The sequence below is a fragment of the Arachis ipaensis genome, chromosome B08 (genome assembly GCF_000816755.2).
Source record: "Arachis ipaensis cultivar K30076 chromosome B08, Araip1.1, whole genome shotgun sequence".
Classification (NCBI taxonomy): Eukaryota; Viridiplantae; Streptophyta; class Magnoliopsida; order Fabales; family Fabaceae; genus Arachis; species Arachis ipaensis.
The window spans coordinates 106,332,244-106,350,627 of NC_029792.2; the positions used below are offsets into that span (position 1 = coordinate 106,332,244).

At 38.7% G+C, this 18,384-nt stretch overlaps 1 protein-coding gene across 1 annotated transcript; it reads left to right on the forward strand.

The window, feature by feature from the left end:
* On the forward strand, positions 350–715 carry LOC107611362 (uncharacterized mitochondrial protein AtMg00810-like). Its single transcript, XM_016313298.1, has one exon. It carries the CDS (start codon positions 350–352, stop codon positions 713–715), a length of 366 nt encoding a protein of 121 aa, XP_016168784.1.

Below are 18,384 nucleotides of genomic sequence, written 5' to 3' on the forward strand. Positions count from 1 at the left end.
TATGTGGATGATATTATTCTGACAGGTGATGATTTTTTGGGGCTAAAAGACTTGAAGGATAAGCTTTCCAAAGCATTTGAAATCAAAGAACTTGGCTCATTAAAATACTTTCTTGGAATTGAATTTGCAAGGTCTAAGGAAGGCATTTTTATGAACCAACGAAAGTACATCTAGGTCTTTTAAAAGAGACAAAATTAGTTGTAAAGCTGCTGAAACACCTATAGAGCCTAATTTAAAATTGAAGCCAGCTGAACTAGAAAATGTAATAGACAAAGGGAGATATAAGCGGTTGGTAGGGAGGCTAATCTATTTATCCCATATACGTTCGGATATAGCCTTTGCTGTGAGCATGGTAAGCCAGTTTATGCATTCACCTGGTCAAGAACACATGGATGCTGTCTTTAGAATCCTAAGGGACTTGAAGGGGTCACTTAGGAAAGGGTTACCCTATAAAAAGTATGGACATCTTCAAGTAGAAGCTTATACAGATGCGGATTGGGCTGGTAATGTCATGGATAGAAGGTCAACATCTGGGTATTGTACTTTTGTTGGCGAAAACCTGGTTAGTTGGAGGAGTAAAAAACAGAGTGTTGTGGCACGAAGTAGTGCAGAAGCTGAGTTTAGAGCAGTGGCTCATGGAATATGTGAAGCACTATGGGTAAATCCTACAAGAACTAAACGTTTCCATTTCTCCACCAATGAGGTTGTATTGTGACAACAAATCTACAATTTCTATTTCTCATAATCCAGTGTTGCATGATAGAACTAAACATGTTGAAGTTGACAAGCATTTTATCAGGAAAAAGATTGAGAGAGGACAGATTTGTATCTCATATGTTCCAACCACAGAACAATTAGCAGATGTTCTAACTAAAGGATTACCCAAGAAGACTTTTGATAGCATAATAAGCAAGCTGTCAATGAATGATATTGGTGCACGAAATCGTGACTGTTCATTCCTTGGTAACGGCGCCAAAAACTTAATACGCACGTTCATAATCTTAGTTCTTTTTCACAACTTCGCATGCTATGGTCATCCTTGTAAATCTCAGTCAGGCGGATTCAAATGGTTATGAGGTTTTGATAATTAAAATATAAATAAAATATAAAATAGGATAGAGATACTTATGTAATTCATTGGTGAGAATTTCAGATAAGCGTATCGAGATGCTTTGCTCGCTCTGAATCTCTGCTTTCCTACTGTCTTCATCCAATCATTCATACTCCTTTCCATGGCAAGCTGTATGTTGGGCATCACCGTTGTCAATGGCTACATCCCGTCCTCTCAGTAAAAATGGTCCAAATGCGCTGTCATGGCATGGCTGATCATCTGTCGGTTCTCGATCATGTTGGAATAGGATCCAGTGATCCTTTTGCGTCTGTCACTACGCCCAACACTCGCAAGTTTGAAGCTCGTCATAGTCATTCCTTCCCAGATCCTACTCGGAATACCACAGACAAGGTTTAGACTTTCCGAATATCAAGAATGGCCGCCAATAATTCTAGCCTATACCACGAAGACTCTGATCCTGAACCAGAAGGCTAAGAGATATGCATTCAAGCTTGTTTTCATGTAGAACGGAAGTGTTTGTCAGGCACGCGTTCATAAGTGAGAATGGTGATGAGTGTCACATAATCATCACATTCATCATGTTCTTGTGTGTGAATGAATATCTTAGAATAAGAATAAGCTTGAATTGAATAGAAAAACAATAGTACTTTGCATTAATTCATGAGGAATAGCAGAGCTCCACACCTTAATCTATGGTGTGTAGAAACTCTACCGTTGAAAATACATAAGTGATGTAGGTCAAGGCATGGCCGAATGGCCAGCCCCCTAAACGTGATCTCTAAACATAAAATTAGTCAAATACCAACCAGAGATGTGAAATAAATCACTAAAAGTAGTTTTTATACTAAAATAGTAGCTAGGGTTACATAAGATAAGTAAATGATGTAGAAATCCACTTCTGGGCCCACTTGGTGTGTGCTTGGGCTAAGCATTGAGCTTTCATGTGTAGAGACTCTTTTTGGAGTTAAACGCTAGGTTGTAGCCTGTTTCTGGCGTTTAACTCTGATTTCCAACCTATTTCTGGCGTTCAACTCCAGAATAGGGCAGGGAGTTGGCGTTTGAACGCCAGTTTGCGTCATCAAAACTCGTGCAAAGTATGAACTATTATATATTGCTGGAAAGCGCTGGATGTGTACTTTCTAACGCAATTGAGAGCGCGCCAATTGAGGTTTAGTAGCTCCATAAAATCCATTTTGAGTGCAGGGAGGTCAGAATCCAACAGCATCTGCAGTCCTTCTTCAACCTCTGAATCAGATTTTTGCTCAAGTCCCTCAATTTTAGCAAGAGATTACCTGAAATCACAAAAAACACACAAACTCATAGTAAAGTCCAGAAATGTGATTTTTGAATGAAAACTAATAAAAATATAATAAAAAGTAACTAAAGTATACTAAAAACTATGTAAAAATAATGCCAAAAAGCGTATAAATTATCCGCTCATCACAACACCAAACTTAAACTGTTGCTTGTCCCCAAGTAACTGAAAATCAATTAGGATAAAAAGAAGAGAATATACTATAAATTTCAAACCATCAATGAAACTTAGCTCCAATCAGATGAGCGGGACTAGTAGCTTTTTGCCTCTGAATAGTTTTGGCATCTCACTTCATCCTTTGAATTTCAAAATGATTGGCATCTATAGGAACTTAGAATTTAGATTGTGTTATTGATTCTCTAGTTCAGTATGTTGATTCTTGAACACAGCTACTTTATGAGTCTTGGCCGTGGCCCTAAGCACTTTGTTTTCCAGTATTACCACCGGATACATAAATGCCACAGACACATAACTGGGTGGACCTTTTCAGATTGTGACTCAGCTTTGCTAGAGTCCCCAGTTAGAGGTGTCTAGGGTTCTTAAGCACACTCTTTTTGCTTTAGACCTCGACTTTAACTGCTCAGTCTCAAGTTTTCACTTGACACATTCACGCCATAAGCACATGGTTAGGGACAGCTTGGTTTAGCCGCTTAGGCTAGGATTTTATTTCCTTGGGCCCTCCTATCCACTGATGCTCAAAGCCTTGGATCCTTTTTACCCTTGCCTTTTGGTTTAAAGGGTTACTGGCTTTTTCTGCTTGCTTTTTATTTTTCTTTCTTTTTTTTTCGCCATTTTTCTTTTCTTCTTTTTTTTTGCAAGCTTTTGTATTCACTGCTTTTTCTTGCTTCAAGAATCAATTTTATGATTTTTCAGATTATCAATAACATTTCTCCTTTTTCCTCATTCTTTCAAGAGCCAACAATTTTAACATTCATAAACAACAAATTCAAAAATATGCAATGTTCAAACATTCATTCAGAAAACAAAAAGTATTGTCACCACATCAAAATAATTAAACTAATTTCAAGGATGAATTCAAAATCATGTACTTCTTGTTCTTTTGTTTTTAGAACATTTTTCATTTAAGAGAGGTGATGGATTCATAGGACATTCATAGCTTTAAGACATAGACACTTAAACACTAATGATCATGTAATAAAGACACAAACATAAATAAAACATAAGGCTCAAAAACCGAAAAACAGAAAAATAAGAACAAGGAGATTAAGGAACGGGTCCACCTTAGTGAGGGTGGTGTCTTCTTCCTCTTGAAGAACCAATGGTGTTCTTGAGCTCCTCTATGTCTCTTCCTTGCCTTTGTTGCTCCTCCCTTATAGCTCTTTGATCTTCTCTAATCTCATGGAGAATGATGGAGTACTCTTGGTGTTCCATCCTTAGTTGTCCCATGTTGGAACTTAATTCTCCTAGGGAGGTGTTGATTTGCTCCCAATAGTTTTGTGGAGGAAAATGCATCCCTTGAGGCATCTCAGGGATTTCATGGTAAGGAATTTCCTCATGCTCTTGTTGAGGTCCATGATCTCTTGTTTGCTCTATCCTTTTTTTAGTGATGGGCTTGTCCTCATCAATGAGGATATCTCCCTCTATGTCAATCCCAGCCAAATTACAGAGGTGGCAAATAAGGTGAGGAAAGGCTAACCTTGCCAAAGTGGAGGACTTGTCAGCCACCTTGTAGATTTCTTGAGGTATAATCTCATGAACTTCCACTTCCTCCCCAATCATGATACTATGGATCATGATGGCCCGATCCACAGTTACTTCAGATCGGTTGCTAGTAAGAATGATAGAGCGTTGGATGAACTCCAACCATCCTCTAGCCACGGGCTTAAGGTCATGCCTTTTCAATTGAACCGGGTTGCTTCTTGAGTCAACTTTCCATTGAGCTCCTTCCACACATATGTCCAAAAGGACTTGGTCCAACCTTTGATCAAAGTTGACCTTTCTAGTGTAGGGGCGTGCGTTTTCTTGCATCATTGGCAAGTTGAACGCCAACCTTACATTTTTCGGACTGAAATCTAAGTATTTCTCCCGAACCATTGTAAGCCAATTCTTTGGGTTTGGGTTCATACTTTGATCATGGTTCCTAGTGATTCATGCGTTTGCATAGAACTCTTGAACCATTAAGATTCTGACTTGTTGAATAGGATTGGAGAGTACTTCCCATCCTCTTCTTCTAATCTCTTGTCGGATCTCTGGGTACTCGCTCTTTTTGAGCTTAAAAGGGACCTCAAGGATCACCTTTTTCTTGGCCACAACTTCATAGAAGTGGTCTTGATAGACCTTAGAGATGAATCTCTCCATCTCCCATGACTTAGAGGTGGAAGCAATTGCCTTCCCTTTCTTCTTTCTTGAGGTTTCTCTGGCCTTAGGTGCCATTAATGGTTATGGAAACACAAAAAGCAATGCTTTTACCACACCAAACTTAAAAAGTTTGCTCGTCCTCGAGCAAAAGAAAAAAGAAAGTAGTAGAGGAAGAAGAAAATGGAGGAGATGAAGTGAGAGAGTGTATTCGGCCAAGGGGGAAGTAGTGTTTGTGATGTGTGAAAATGGAGTAGTGTTAAGGGGTTTATATAGGGGTGTGGGGTAGGCTTCGGCCATTAGGGTTGGGTTTGGGAGGGAGAGGAATTTGAATTTGAATTTTGGAGGTAGGTGGAGTTTATGGGGAAGAGGTATGGAGGTGATTGGTGAAGGGCATTTGGGGAAGAGTGTTATGAAAAGGTGTGAAGAAGAGAGAAGAAGAGGTGGGGTAGGTGGGGGTCCTGTGGGGTCCACAGATCCAGATGGGTCAAGGACTTAGCATGCCTGCTCCATTTAGGCATGCAAAATGCCCTTCGAATGCATGTCTGGTGTTAAACGCCAGCTTGCTGCTTGTTTCTGGCGTTTAACACCAGCTTTTCTCCCATTCTTGGCGTTAAACGCCAATTCCATGCTCTGTTCTGGCGTTAAACGGCAGTCTAGTGCTTGTTTCTAGCGTTTAACGCCAGCTTGATGCTTCTTTCTGGCGTTAAATGCCAGTTTGATACTTCTTACTGGCGTTTAAACGCCAGTAAGCTCTTCCTCCAGGGTGAGCTATTTTTAATGCTGTTTTTCATTTTGTTTTTGATTTTTCAGTAGTTTCTGTGACTTCACATGATCATCAACCTAAAGAAAACATAAAATAGCAATGGAAAATAAATAGATATAATTAAATAACATTGGGTTGCCTCCTAACAAGCGCTTCTTTAATGTCAATAGCTTGACAGTGAGCTTCTCATGGAGCCTCACAGAAAATTAGATCAATGTTGGGGCCTCTCAACACCAAACTTAGAGTTTGGTTGTGGCCTCTCAACACCAAACTTAGAGTTTGAATGTGGGGGGTTTTGTTTGACTCTGTACTGAGAGAAGCTTCTCATTCTTCCTCTCCATGGTTACAGAAGGAGAACCTTGAGTCCTAAATACAAGGTAGTCCTCATTTAACTGAAGGACCAACTCTCCTCTGTCAACATCAATCACAGCTTTTGCTGTGGCTAGGAAGGGTTTGCCAAGAATGATAGATTCATCCTCATCCTTCCCAATATCTAGAATTATGAAATCAGCAGGGATATAAAGGCCTTCAACCTTCACTAGCACGTCCTCTACTAGTCCATAAGCCTTTTTCATTGATTTGTCTGCCATCTCTAATGAGATTCTTGCAGCTTGTACCTCAAAGATTCCCAGTTTCTCTATTACAGAGAGTGGCATGAGGTTTATCCCTGACCCAAGTTCACATAGAGCCTTCTCAAAGGTCATGGTGCCTTTGGTACAAGGTATGAAGAATTTTTCGGGATCCGGTTTCTTCTGAGGTAATGTTTGCCTCATTAATGCATTTAGTTCATTGGTTAATAAAGGGGGTTCATCCTCCCAAGTCTCTGTACTAAATAAACTGGTATTCAACTTCATGATTGCTCCTAGATACTTAGCAACTTGCTTTCAGTGACATCTTCATCCTCTTCAGAGGAAGAATATTCATCAGAGCTCATGAATGGCAGAAGGAAGTTCAATGGAATCTCTATGGTCTCTGTATGAGCCTCAGATTCTTTTGGTTCCTCAAATGGGAACTCCTTTCTATTCAGAGGATGTCCTAAGAGGTCTTCCTTACTGGGATTCACGTCCTCCTCCTTATCTGGGCATTCGGCCACACCAAGTAAGGTTATGGCCTTGCACTCTCTCTTGGGATTTTCTTCTGTATTGCTTGGGAGAGTACTGGGAGGAGTTTCAGTAATCTTCTTACTCAGCTGACCCACCTATTCCTCCAAATTTCTAATGGAGGACCTTGTTTCATTCATGAAACTTAGTGTGGTCTTGGATAGATCAGAGACTATGGTGGCCAGGCCAGAATGGCTCTGTTCAGAATTCTCTGTCTGTTGCTGAGAAGATGATGGAAAAGGCTTGCTATTGCTAAACCTATTTCTTCCACCATTATTATTGAAGCCTTGTTGAGGCTTCTGTTGGTCCTTCCATGAGAAATTTGGATGATTTCTCCATGAAGGATTATAGGTGTTTCCATAGGGTTCTCCCATGTAATTCACCTCTGCCATTGCAGGATTCTCAGGATCATAAGCTTCTTCTTTAGAAGATGCTTCTTTAGTGCTATTGGATGTAGCTTGCAATCCATTCAGACTCTGAGAAATCATATTGACTTTCTGAGTCAATATTTTGTTCTGAGCCAATATGGCATTCAGAGTATCAATTTCAAGAACTCCCTTCTTCTGAGGCGTCCCTTTGTTCACAGGATTCCTCTCAGAGTTGTACATGAACTGGTTATTTGCAACCATTTCAATGAGTTCCTGAGCTTCTGCAGGGGTTTTCACGTGAAAAGATCCTCCTGCAGAATGGTCCAATGACATTTTTGACAACTCAGACAGACCATCATAGAATATACTTATGATGCTCTATTCTGGAAGCATGTCAGTAGAACACCTTTTGATCAGTTTCTTATATCTTTCCCAAGCTTCATAGAGGGATTCTCCTTCCTTCTGTCTGAAGGTTTGGATTTCCACTCTAAGCTTGCTCATCTTTTGAGGTGGAAAGAATTTGGCCAGGAAAGCACTGACCAGCTTATCCCAGGAGTTCAGGCTATCTTTAGGTTGTGAATCCAACCATGTTCTAGCTCTGTCTCTTACAGCAAAAGGGAAAAGTATAAGCCTGTAGACCTCGGGATCAACTCCATTGGTCTTGACAGTGTCACAGATTTGCAAGAATTCAGCTAAAAACTGATGAGGATCTTCCACTGGAAGTCCATGAAACTTGCAGTTCTGTTGCATTAGAGAAACTAATTGAGGCTTAAGCTCAAACTTGTTTGCTCCAATTACAGGAAGTGAGATGCTTCTTCCATAGAAGTCAGAAGAGGGTGCAATAAAGTCACCAAGCAACTTCCTTGCATCTCCACTATTGTTATTAGGTTCGGCCATGTCTCCTTCTTTTACGAAAATTTCTGTCAGATCCTCTCCAGAGAGTTGTGCTTTAGCCTCCCTTAGCTTCCTCTTCAGAGTCCTTTCAGGTTCAGGATCAGCTTCAACAAGAATGTTCTTATCCTTGTTCCTGCTCATATGAAAAAGGAAGAGAATAGAAAAGAAAATATGAAATCCTCTATGTCACAGTATAGAGATTCCTTATGTGAGTAGAAGAAGAGAAGAGAAAAAATTCGAACACAGGGGAGAAGAGGGGGTTCGAATTATGAGTAGAAGAGAAGTGTTAGTAGATAAATAAATAAATAGAAAGAGATGAGAGAGGGGGGAGAAAATTCAAATTTAATTTAAACTAAAAGGAAAATGTTTTTTTTGTTTTTATTTTAAAATGTAGTTAGAATTCGAAAATAAAAAAGAGAAATAAAATTAAAATTAAAATTTGAATCAATTAGTTAATTAAAAAGAATTCTGAAAAAGTGTTAGTGATTTTCGAAACTCAGAGATAGAGAAATAGTTAGGTGGTTTTGAAAAAGATATGATTGAAATAGAAAACTTTTAAAAATAAACCAAAAAGTCAAGTAGTTAATTGAAAAAGATTTGAAAATCAAATTTGAAAGGGTGAGAAGTTAGAAAAGATTTTGAAATTGATTTTGAAAAAGATATGATTGAAATTGAAAAAGATATGATTGAAAATCATTTTGAAAAAGATTTGAATTGGAAATTAAAAAGATTTGATTTTGAAAATTGAAATTGATTACTTGACTAACAAGAAACTAAAAGATATGATTCTAAAATTTAAAGATTGAACCTTTCTTAATAGGTAAGTAACAAACTCAAAATAAGACACAAAACATGAAAATGCAAAGATCAAACAAAGAAGATCATCAAGAACAACTTGAAGATCATGAAGAACAGTTTCATGCAGGTGTTCTTCGAAAATTTTTTAAAGAAAAATTAAAAAGATGCAATTGACACTATACTCAAACAAGGAACACAAAAATTTTGGTTTTTTTTATGATTTTATTTATTTTTTTGTAATTTTCCGAAAATTAATTGGAAAAGAAAAATAAGGTTTTCAAAATTTTTAATAAGAATTCCAGGAATCATGCAATGTTAGTCTAAAACTCCGGTCCAGGAATTAGACATGGCTTATTAGCCAGCCAAGCTTTCAGTGAAAGTTTCGGTCCAAAACACTAGACATGGCCAATGGCCAGCCAAGCTTTAGCAGCTCATTACATACAAAAGCTAAATTGCTGAGAAAGACAAAGAAGCTCTTCTAATGATAGTTGAAACCTCGGCCCAAAGGATTAGACATGGCTTAACAGCCAGCCAGGATTCAACATATCTCATGAAACTCTAGAATTCATTCTTAAAAATTTTGAAGAACATAGAATAATTTATTTTTTTGAAATTTTTTTTCGAAAATAAAAAGCTTTAAAAATAAAATAAAATTACCTAATCTGAGCAACAAGATGAACCGTCAGTTGTCCAAACTCGAAAAATCCCCGGCAACGGCGCCAAAAACTTGGTGCACGTAATCGTGACTGTTCATTCCTTGGTAACGACGCCAAAAACTTAATACGCACGTTCATAATTGATGAGCGGATAATTTATACGCTTTTTGGTATTGTTTTTAGTATGTTTTTAGTATATTTTAATTAGTTTTTATTATATTTTTATTAGTTTTTAAATAAAAATCACTCTTCTGAACTTTACTATGAGTTTGTGTTTTTCTGTGATTTCAGGTATTTTTTGGCTGAAATTGAGGGACCTGAGCAAAAATCTGATTCAGATGCTGAAAAAGGACTGCATATGCTGTTGGACTCTGACCTCCTTGCATTCGAAGTGAATTTTCTGGAGCTACAAAAACCCAATTGGTGCGATCTCAATTGCGTTGGAAAGTAGACATTTTGGGCTTTCCATCAATATATAATAGTCTATACTTTGCCTGAGATTTGATGGCCCAAACAGGCATTCCAATTCAGCTCAAGAATTCTGGCGTTTAACGCCGGAACTGGCACAAAAGCTGGAGTTAAACGCCCAAACTGGCACAAAAGCTAGCGTTTAACTCCAAGAAAAGTCTCTACACATGAAAGCTTCAATGCTCAGCCCAAGCACACACCAAGTGGGCCCGGAAGAAGATTTTTGCATTAATTACCTATTTCTGTAACCCTAGGCTACTAGTTTTCTATAAATAGGACCTTTTGCTACTGTATTTGGGGGAGATCTTTGGACGTTTAGTCCCTAGACCTTGGAGGCTGGCCATTTAGCCATGCTTACACCACTATCACTTTTGTATTTTCAACGGTGGAGTTTCTACACACCATAGATTAAGGTGTGGAGCTCTGCTGTTCTTCATGAATTAATACAAAGTACTATTGTTTTTCTATTCAACTCAAGTCTATTTCTTCTCCAAGATATTCATTCGCGCCCAAGAACATGATGAATGTGATGATTATGTGACACTCATCACCATTCTCACCTATGAACGCGTGACTGACAACCACTTCCGTTCTACATGCAAACAAGCTTGAATGTGTATCTCTTGGGTTTCTAATCTAAGATTGGAACCTTCGTGGTATAGGCTAGAATTATTGGCGGTCATTCCTGAGATCCGGAACGTCTAAACCTTGTCTGTGGTATTTTGAGTAGGATCTGGGAAGGGATGACTGTGACGAGCTTCAAACTCGCGATTGTTGGGCGTGTGACAGACGCAAAAGGATCAATGGATCCTATTCCAGCATGATCGAGAACCGACAGATGATTAGCCGTGCGGTGACAACGCATTTGGAACGTTTTCACTGAGAGGACGGGAAGTAGCCATTGACAACGATGATGCCCAACATAAAGCTTGCCATGGAAAGTAGTATGAATGATTGGAAGAAGGCAATAGGAAAGCAGAGGTTAAGGAGGAACAAAGCATCTTCATACGCTTATCTGAAATTCCAACCAAAGAATTACATAAGTATCTCTATCTTTATTTTATGTTTTATTTATCTTTTAATTATCTATTCTCCATCACCATCTGAATTCGCCTGACTGAGATTTAGAAGGTGACCATAGCTTGCTTCAAGCCGACAGTCTCCGTGGGATCGACCCTTACTCACGTAAGGTTTATTACTTGGACGACCCAGTGTACTTGCTAGTTAGTTGTGCGGAATTGTGACAAAGTGTGATTCACGTTTAAGAGCTCCAAGTCCTTTGGCGCCATTGTTGATGATCACAATTTCGTGCACCAATAATCTTAGTTCTTTTTCACAACTTCGCACAACTAACCAGCAAGTGCACTGGGTCGTCCAAGTAATAAACCTTACGTGAGTAAGGGTCGATCCCACGGAGATTGTCGGCTTGAAGCAAGCTATGGTCATCTTGCAAATCTCAGTCAGGCAGATTCAAATGGTTATGGGATTTAAGATAATTAAAATATAAATAAAATATAAAATAGGATAGAGATACTTATGTAGTTCATTGGTGAGAATTTCAGATAAGCGTATCGAGATGCTTTGCTCGCTCTGAATCTCTGCTTTCCTACTGTCTTCATCCAATCATTCATACTCCTTTCCATGGCAAGCTGTATGTTGGGCATCACCATTGTCAATGGCTACATCCCGTCCTCTCAGTGAAAATGGTCCAAATGCGCTCTCACCGCATGGCTGATCATCTGTCGGTTCTCGATCATGTTGGAATAGGATCCAGTGATCCTTTTGCGTCTGTCACTACGCCTAACACTTGCAAGTTTGAGGCTCGTCACAGTCATTCCTTCCCAGATCCTAATCGGAATCCCACAGACAAGGTTTAGACTTTCCGGATCTCAAGAATGGCCGCCAATAATTCTAGCCTATACCACGAAGACTCTGATCCTGAACCAGAAGGCTAAGAGATATGCATTCAAGCTTGTTTTCATGTAGAACGGAAGTGTTTGTCAGGCACGCGTTCATAAGTGAGAATGGTGATGAGTGTCACATAATCATCACATTCATCATGTTCTTGTGTGTGAATGAATATCTTAGAATAAGAATAAGCTTGAATTGAATAGAAAAACAATAGTACTTTGCATTAATTCATGAGGAATAACAGAGCTCCACACCTTAATCTATGGTGTGTAGAAACTCTACCGTTGAAAATACATAAGTGATGCAGGTCAAGGCATGGCCGAATGGCCAGCCCCCTAAACGTGATCTCTGAACATAAAATTAGTCAAATACCTACCAGAGATGTGAAATAAATCACTAAAAGTAGTTTTTATACTAAACTAGTAGCTAGGGTTACATAAGATAAGTAAATGATGTAGAAATCCACTTCTGGGCCCACTTGGTGTGTGCTTGGGCTGAGCATTGAGCTTTCATGTGTAGAGACTCTTTTTGGAGTTAAACGCTAGGTTGTAGCCTGTTTCTGGCGTTTAACTCTGATTTCCAACCTATTTCTGGCGTTCAACTCCAGAATAGTGCAGGGAGTTGGCGTTTGAACGCCAGTTTGTGTCATCAAAACTCGTGCAAAGTATGAACTATTATATATTGCTGGAAAGCCCTGGATGTCTACTTTCTAACGCAATTGAGATCGCGCCAATTGAGGTTTAGTAGCTCCAGAAAATCCACTTTGAGTGCAGGGAGGTCAGAATCCTACAGCATCTGCAGTCCTTCTTCAGCCTCTGAATCAGATTTTTGCTCAAGTCCCTCATTTTCAGCAAGAAATTACCTGAAATCACAAAAAACACACAAACTCATAGTAAAGTCCAGAAATATGATTTTTGAATGAAAACTAATAAAAATATAATAAAAAGTAACTAAAGTATACTAAAAACTATGTAAAAATAATGCCAAAAAGCGTATAAATTATCCGCTCATCACAACACCAAACTTAAACTGTTGCTTGTCCCCAAGTAACTGAAAATCAATTAGGATAAAAAGAAGAGAATATACTATAAATTTCAAACCATCAATGAAACTTAGCTCCAATCAGATGAGCGGGACTAGTAGCTTTTTGCCTCTGAATAGTTTTGGCATCTCACTTCATCCTTTGAATTTCAAAATGATTGGCATCTATAGGAACTTAGAATTTAGATTGTGTTATTGATTCTCTAGTTCAGTATGTTGATTCTTGAACACAGCTACTTTATGAGTCTTGGCCGTGGCCCTAAGCACTTTGTTTTCCAGTATTACCACCGGATACATAAATGCCACAGACACATAACTGGGTGGACCTTTTCAGATTGTGACTCAGCTTTGCTAGAGTCCCCAGTTAGAGGTGTCTAGGGTTCTTAAGCACACTCTTTTTGCTTTAGACCTCGACTTTAACTGCTCATTCTCAAGTTTTCACTTGACACCTTCACGCCATAAGCACATGGTTAGGGACAACTTGGTTTAGCCGCTTAGGCCAGGATTTTATTTCCTTGGGCCCTCCTATCCACTGATGCTCAAAGCCTTGGATCCTTTTTACCCTTGCCTTTTGATTTAAAGGGTTACTGGCTTTTTCTGCTTGCTTTTTCTTTTTCTTTCTTTTTTTTTCGCCATTTTTCTTTTCTTCTTTTTTTTGCAAGCTTTTGTATTCACTGCTTTTTCTTGCTTCAAGAATCAATTTTATGATTTTTCAGATTATCAATAACATTTCTCCTTTTTTCTCATTCTTTCAAGAGCCAACAATTTTAACATTCATAAACAACAAATTCAAAAATATGCAATGTTCAAGCATTCATTCCTTGAGGTATAATCTCATGAACTTCCACTTCCTCCCCAATCATGATACTATGGATCATGATGGCCCGATCCATAGTTACTTCAGATCGGTTACTAGTAAGAATGATAGAGCGTTGGATGAACTCCAACCATCCTCTAGCCACGGGCTTAAGGTCATGCCTTTTCAATTGAACCGGGTTGCTTCTTGAGTCAACTTTCCATTGAGCTCCTTCCACACATATGTCCATGAGGACTTGGTCCAACCTTTGATCAAAGTTGACCCTTCTAGTGTAGGGGCGTGTGTTTTCTTGCATCATTGGCAAGTTGAACGCCAACCTTACATTTTTTGGACTGAAATCTAAGTATTTCTCCCGAACCATTGTAAGCCAATTCTTTGGGTTTGGGTTCATACTTTGATCATGGTTCCTAGTGATTCATGCGTTTGCATAGAACTCTTGAACCATTAAGATTCTGACTTGTTGAATAGGATTGGAGAGTACTTCCCATCCTCTTCTTCTAATCTCTTGTCGGATCTCCGGGTACTCGCTCTTTTTGAGCTTAAAAGGGACCTCAGGGATCACCTTTTTCTTGGCCACAACTTCATAGAAGTGGTCTTGATAGACCTTTGACATGAATTTCTCCATCTCCCATGACTTAGAGGTGGAAGCAATTGCCTTCCCTTTTCTCTTTCTTGAGGTTTCTCTGGCCTTAGGTGCCATTAATGGTTATGGAAACACAAAAAGCAATGCTTTTACCACACCAAACTTAAAAAGTTTGCTCGTCCTCGAGCAAAAGAAAAAAGAAAGTAGTAGAGGAAGAAGAAAATGGAGGAGATGAAGTGAGAGAGTGTATTCGGCCAAGGGGGAAGTAGTGTTTGTGATGTGTGAAAATGGAGTAGTGTTAAGGGGTTTATATAGGGGTGAGGGGGTATCGGCCATTAGGGTTGGGTTTGGGAGGGAGTGGAATTTGAATTTGAATTTTGGAGGTAGGTGGGGTTTATGGGGAAGAGGTATGGAGGTGATTGGTGAAGGGCATTTGGGGAAGAGTGTTATGAAAAGGTGTGAAGAGGAGAGAAGAAGAGGTGGGGTAGGTGGGGGTCCTGTGGGGTCCACAGATCCAGATGGGTCAAGGACTTAGCATCCCTGCTCCATTTAGGCGTGCAAAATGCCCTTCGAATGCATGTCTGGTGTTAAACGCCAGCTTGCTGCTTGTTTCTGGCGTTTAACGCCAGCTTTTCTCCCATTCTTGGCGTTAAACACCAATTCCATGCTCTGTTCTGGCGTTAAACGCCAGTCTAGTGCTTGTTTCTGGCGTTTAACGCCAGCTTGATGCTTCTTTTTGGCGTTAAACGCCAGTTTGATGCTTCTTACTGGCGTTTAAACGCCAGTAAGCTCTTCCGCCAGGGTGAGCTATTTTTAATGATGTTTTTCATTTTGTTTTTGATTTTTCAGTAGTTTCTGTGACTTCACATGATCATCAACCTTAAGAAAACATAAAATAGCAATGGAAAATAAATAGATATAATTAAATAACATTGGGTGGCCTCCTAACAAGCGCTTCTTTAATGTCAATAGCTTGACAGTGAGCTTCTCATGGAGCCTCACAGAAAATCAGATCAATGTTGGGGCCTCTCAACACCAAACTTAGAGTTTGGTTGTGGCCTCTCAACACCAAACTTAGAGTTTGATTGTGGCCTCCCAACACCAAACTTAGAGTTTGAATGTGGGGGTTTTGTTTAACTCTGTACTGAGAGAAGCTTCTCATGCTTCCTCTCCATGGTTACAGAAGGAGAACCTTGAGTCCTAAATACAAGGTAGTCCTCATTTAACTAAAGGATCAACTCTCCTCTGTCAACATCAATTACAGCTTTTGCTGTGGCTAGGAAGGGTCTGCCAAGAATGATAGATTCATCCTCATCCTTCCCAATGTCTAGGATTATGAAATCAGCAGGGATATAAAGGCCTTCAACCTTCACTAGCACGTCCTCTACTAGTCCATAAGCCTTTTTCATTGATTTGTCTGCCATCTCTAATGAGATTCTTGCAGCTTGTACCTCAAAGATTTCCAGTTTCTCTATTACAGAGAGTGGCATGAGGTTTATCCCTGACCCAAGGTCACATAGAGCCTTCTCAAAGGTCATGGTGCCTTTGGTACAAGATATAAAGAATTTTTCGGGATCCGGTTTCTTCTGAGGTAATGTCTGCCTCATTAATGCATTCAGTTCATTGGTTAATAAAGGGGGTTCATCCTCCCAAGTCTCAGTACTAAATAAACTGGTATTCAACTTCATGATTGCTCCTAGATACTTAGCAACTTGCTCTTCAGTGACATCTTCATCCTCTTCAGAGGAAGAATATTCATCAGAGATCATGAATGGCAGAAGGAAGTTCAATGGAATCTCTATGGTCTCTGTATGAGCCTCAGATTCTTTTGGTTCCTCAAATGGGAACTCCTTTCTGTTCAGAGGATGTCCTAAGAGGTCTTCCTTACTGGGATTCACGTCCTCCTCCTCCTCTGGGCATTCGGCCACACCAAGTAAGGTTATGGCCTTGCACTCTCTCTTGGGATTTTCTTCTGTATTGCTTGGGAGAGTACTGGGAGGAGTTTCAGTAATCTTCTTACTCAGCTGACCCACCTGTTCCTCCAAATTTCTAATGGAGGACCTTGTTTCATTCATGAAACTTAGTGTGGTCTTGGATAGATTAGAGACTATGGTGGCCAGGCCAGAATGGCTCTGTTCAGAATTCTCTGTCTGTTGCTGAAAAGATGATGGAAAAGGCTTGCTATTGCTAAACCTATTTCTTCCACCATTATTATTGAAGCCTTGTTGAGGCTTCTGTTGGTCCTTCCATGAGAAATTTGGATGATTTCTCCATGAAGGATTATAGGTGTTTCCATAGGGTTCTCCCATGTAATTCACCTCTGCTATTGCAGGATTCTCAGGATCATAAGCTTCTTCTTTAGAAGATGCTTCTTTAGTGCTATTGGATGCAGCTTGCAATCCATTCAGACTCTGAGAAATCATATTGACTTGCTGAGTCAATATTTTGTTCTGAGCCAATATGGCATTCAGAGTATCAATTTCAAGAACTCCCTTCTTCTGAGGCGTCCCTTTGTTCACAGGATTCCTCTCAGAGGTGTACATGAAATGGTTATTTGCAACCATTTCAATGAGTTCCTGAGCTTCTGCAGGGGTTTTCACGTGAAGAGATCCTCCTGCAGAATGGTCCAATGACATTTTTGACAACTCAGACAGACCATCATAGAATATACTTATGATGCTCTATTCTGGAAGCATGTCAGTAGAACACCTTTTGATCAGTTGCTTATATCTTTCTCAAGCTTCATAGAGGGATTCTCCTTCCTTCTGTCTGAAGGTTTGGATTTCCACTCTAAGCTTGCTCATCTTTTGAGGTGGAAAGAATTTGGCCAGGAAAGCACTGACCAGCTTATCCCAGGAGTTCAGGCTATCTTTAGGTTGTGAATCCAACCATGTTCTAGCTCTGTCTCTTACAGCAAAAGGGAAAAACATAAGCCTGTAGACCTCGGGATCAACTCCATTGATCTTGACAGTGTCACAGATTTGCAAGAATTCAGCTAAAAATTGATGAGGATCTTCCACTAGAAGTCCATGAAACTTGCAGTTCTGTTGCATTAGAGAAACTAATTGAGGCTTAAGCTCAAACTTGTTTGCTCCAATTACAGGAAGTGAGATGCTTCTTCCATAGAAGTCAGAAGAGGGTGCAATAAAGTCACCAAGAAACTTCCTTGCATCTCCACCATTGTTATTAGGTTCGGCCATGTCTCATTCTTTTTCGAAAATTTCTGTCAGATCCTCTCCAGAGAGTTGTGCTTTAGCCTCCCTTAGCTTCCTCTTCAGAGTCCTTTCAGGTTCAGGATCAGCTTCAACAAGAATGTTCTTATCCTTGTTCCTGCTCATATGAAAAAAGAAGAAAATAGAAAAGAAAATATGGAATCCTCTATGTCACAGTATAGAGATTCCTTATGTGAGTAGAAGAAGAGAAGAGAAAAAATTCGAACACAGGGGAGAAGAGGGGGTTCGAATTATGAGTAGAAGAGAAGTGTTAGTAGATAAATAAATAAATAGAAGGAGATGAAAGAGGGGGAGAAAATTCAAATTTAATTTAAACTAAAAGGAAAATTTTTTTTGTTTTTATTTTAAAATGTAGTTAGAATTCGAAAATAAAAAAGAGAAATAAAATTAAAATTAAAATTTGAATCAATTAGTTAATTAAAAAGAATTCTGAAAATGTGTTAGTGATTTTCGAAAATTAGAGAGAGAGAAATAGTTAGGTGGTTTTGAAAAAGATATGATTGAAATAGAAAACTTTTAAAAATAAACCAAAAAGTCAAGTAGTTAATTGAAAAAAATTTGAAAATCAAATTTGAAAGGGTGAGAAGTTAGAAAAGATTTTGAAATTGATTTTGAAAAAGATATGATTGAAATTGAAAAAGATATGATTGAAAATCATTTTGAAAAAGATTTGAATTGGAAATTAAAAAGATTTGATTTTGAAAATTGAAATTGATTACTTGACTAACAAGAAACTAAAAGATATGATTCTAAAATTTAAAGATTGAACTTTTCTTAATAGGTAAGTAACAAACTCAAAATTTTTTTTTGAATCAATCACATTAATTGTTAGTAAAGATTTTGAAAAATATGGAATAAAATAAGAAAAAGATTTTTGAAAATCAATTTGAATTTTCGAAAATATGAAAGAAAAAAATGAAATAGATTTGATTTTTGAAAAAGATTTGAAAAAGATAGAATTTTTTTTTTAAATTGAAGATTTGATTTGACTCATAAGAAACAACTAAATTTTTAAAAATTTTTGAAAAAGTCAACTCAAATATTCG